At 48.4% G+C, this 2,756-nt stretch overlaps 1 protein-coding gene across 1 annotated transcript in view; it reads right to left on the reverse strand.

The window, feature by feature from the left end:
- Ccz1 (CCZ1 homolog, vacuolar protein trafficking and biogenesis associated) overlaps positions 1–2,756 on the reverse strand; it is a 66,072-nt gene that overhangs the window by 54,794 nt on the left and 8,522 nt on the right. The window contains exon 7 of the mRNA XM_021162225.2: positions 746–921. Within this exon, the coding sequence (XP_021017884.1) occupies positions 746–921 (176 nt within the window). The remainder of the gene's footprint in view (positions 1–745; positions 922–2,756) is intronic.

The raw sequence follows: 2,756 nt of genomic DNA on the forward strand, positions 1-2,756 counted from the left end.
AGGCGTGAGCCACCATGCCTGGCTTCATATACTCTTACTCTAGTCAACTTGCTTTGTGTTTGTGTGCAGCGTTCTGCTGTCCTTACATCAACAGTAAGTGGCCCTTCAGCCATCACCCCAACTCTCTTTGCTGGAGATATTAAGCTATTTGAGAACAGCTCCCTCCTCCCTCTTCCTCCTTTCATCCTCTCTCTTCTTCCACCTTTTTTTGGCCACTTTTCATGTGTGTGTGTGTGTGTGTGTGTGTGTGTGCGCTATGTCTGTACGTATGCATGGTTTTGTATGCATGTATATAGGTGCACATGTGTACGCATGCATGGGAGTCTGTGCCCTTGGTCAGCACCAGGAATCATCCTCAGCTGCCCTTGTCCTTTATTCATGGAGGCAGGGTCTCTGCCTTCCCCACCACACCCACCCAGCAGTTATGTGGGTTCTGGAGACCTGAACCCTGACCCTCACACTTGTACAGCAAGGGCTCTAGCACTGGGACATCTCAGTTTGGGTTTTTTGTTGTTTTTTTTTGGGGGGGGGGCACCTCAGTCTTGGCTCTAGTTTATTTAAGCTCCTCTGCTTGGTAATTTTAATTGTTTACTATCCCAGCTGTACCCTAAATAATTCTCCTCCTAATTGGACAATGCCCCGCTGTCATTTCCTGTGTGACAGACAACTGCACTTACTGCTACTGTGTTGTCACCACTCTGACCTCCGTGTCCTACAGTAGGCCCAGGCCCAGGGTGTTGCTTACCAGATGAGCTGGTCATTGTAGAGGAATGCCGTGTATTTGACTACACTTAGGCTTTCTTCCATTCGGTTAATAAAGGACTGGATTTTCAAGTAAGTCATTTTATCCAACGGGAAGAAGCTGATTCCACCAAAAATATCAAGTAGGTCACATGACTGCAAATGTAGTGTCTGCAAATACTGTGGGGAAAACAGACACCAGGTTAACCATCGCACTCCCTACAGCACCCACACAGTCGCACAGTCACACACTGACAAACAGCACAACAACAAGCCCAAGAAGCAGTAAGCCGAGAATGACTGGACGTGAAGTCAGTACCAGTCCTGAAACACAAAAGCTGAGAGCTGTCCTTGCTGTGCTGACCCATCCCTTAGGATCCACACAATAGGACTACGGACACAGTGACCTTCAGAAGGATGTTAGTCAGGGCAGCAGTTTGCTCCTAACAGGTCGGTAATGAGAGCAAGAGCAGGGTGTGAGGAACATGGCACCACAGTGACTTATTATGGTCATTAAAGTGAGAAACAGCCGGGCGTGGTGGCGCACGCCTTTAATCCCAGCACTCGGGAGGCAGAGGCAGGCTAATTTCTGAGTTCGAGGCCAGCCTGGTCTACAGAGTGAGTTCCAGGACAGCCAGAGCTACACAGAGAAACCCTGTCTTGAAAAAAACAAAACAAAACACAAAAAAAGTGAGAAACGTTTCCGATGGTTCAGAGGCTAACAGTGCTTGCCGTACACTGAGGACTGGGGTTCAGATCTCCAGCATGTGTGTAAACTGCCAGGCGGGCAGGAGGCTGCCTTAGTCCCAGCTGAGGGAGGCAGAGACATGGGATCCCTGGAGCAAGCAGGCCAGCTGCACTTGCTGAAATGATGGCCTCTGGGAGAGGCCTTGACTCAATGAATGAAAAACTGAGAAAGACACCCAAAATCAAGCCCAGTCTGCATGTGCACAAATAACAAAAAGTTAAATAAACAATACAGGAACAGGGCTGAGGGGATTGGCGGTCTGAATGAGAAAGGCCTCCACTGGCTCATACACTTGAATGCTAGGCCCCTAGTTCGTGGGACAATTTTGAAAGGATTGGAAGGTGTGGCCTTGTTGGAGGACATCTATCACTGGGGTTGAGCCTTGAGGCTTCAAAACCCCAGCCCAGACCCAGCTTTCAGGACTTTCTCTCTCTCTCTCTCTCTCCCTGCTGCCTGTGGATGAGATGCGAGCTCTCACTGCTGCTCCGTCCGGCACTACCACACCTGCCAGCCTGTTGCCACGAAGGTCACGGAGTCACCCTGGGACACTGTAAGCAAACCCAATTCCATGCTCCCCTTTATAAACTGCCTTCTAGCTCTTCATGGCAATGGGACAGTAACTAAGATAAGAGGCGTTTTAGGGAAAAAACAAACTGAGAATTATAACCTGAACATAAACTGAATCTTGACAGGTGCTGTGGCAAGTGAAACAAAGCCCAAAGTACAATGAAAGAGACTGGGAACTAGCTTGGGTTTCAGCTCTTGGGACATTTCACACTCCTGTGACTGAATCCATGTGACAGCCGTGTTAGTCACTGTTTTCTTGCTGTAAAAAGACACCAAGACCATGGCTACTCTGAAAAAGATTTAATTGGGACTTGCTTATAGTTTCAGAGGTTTAATCCATTGTCATCATGGCAGAAAGAATGGTGGCCTGCAGGCAGACATGGTGCTTGAGAAGTAGCTGACAGTTCAATATCTGAATCCACAGGCAGTAGGAAGAGAGAGCCCCTAGGACCGGCTTGGGCTTTGTTTTCTGTTTTTTTCGAGACAGGTTTTCTTTCTATGTAGCCTGAACGGTCCTAGAACACACTCTATAGATCAGATCAGAGCGATCGGCCTGTCTTTGCCTCTTGAGTGCTGGGATTAAAGGCCTGAGCCACCACTTTGAAACTCCAAAGCCCATCCCCCTCTACACACTTCCTCCAGCAAGGCCACACCCCCTAATCCTTTCAAATCTTGCCTCCCAACTTCTTTTTTTTTTTTT

The sequence above is a fragment of the Mus caroli genome, chromosome 5 (assembly GCF_900094665.2).
Source record: "Mus caroli chromosome 5, CAROLI_EIJ_v1.1, whole genome shotgun sequence".
NCBI classification, from domain to species: Eukaryota; Metazoa; Chordata; class Mammalia; order Rodentia; family Muridae; genus Mus; species Mus caroli.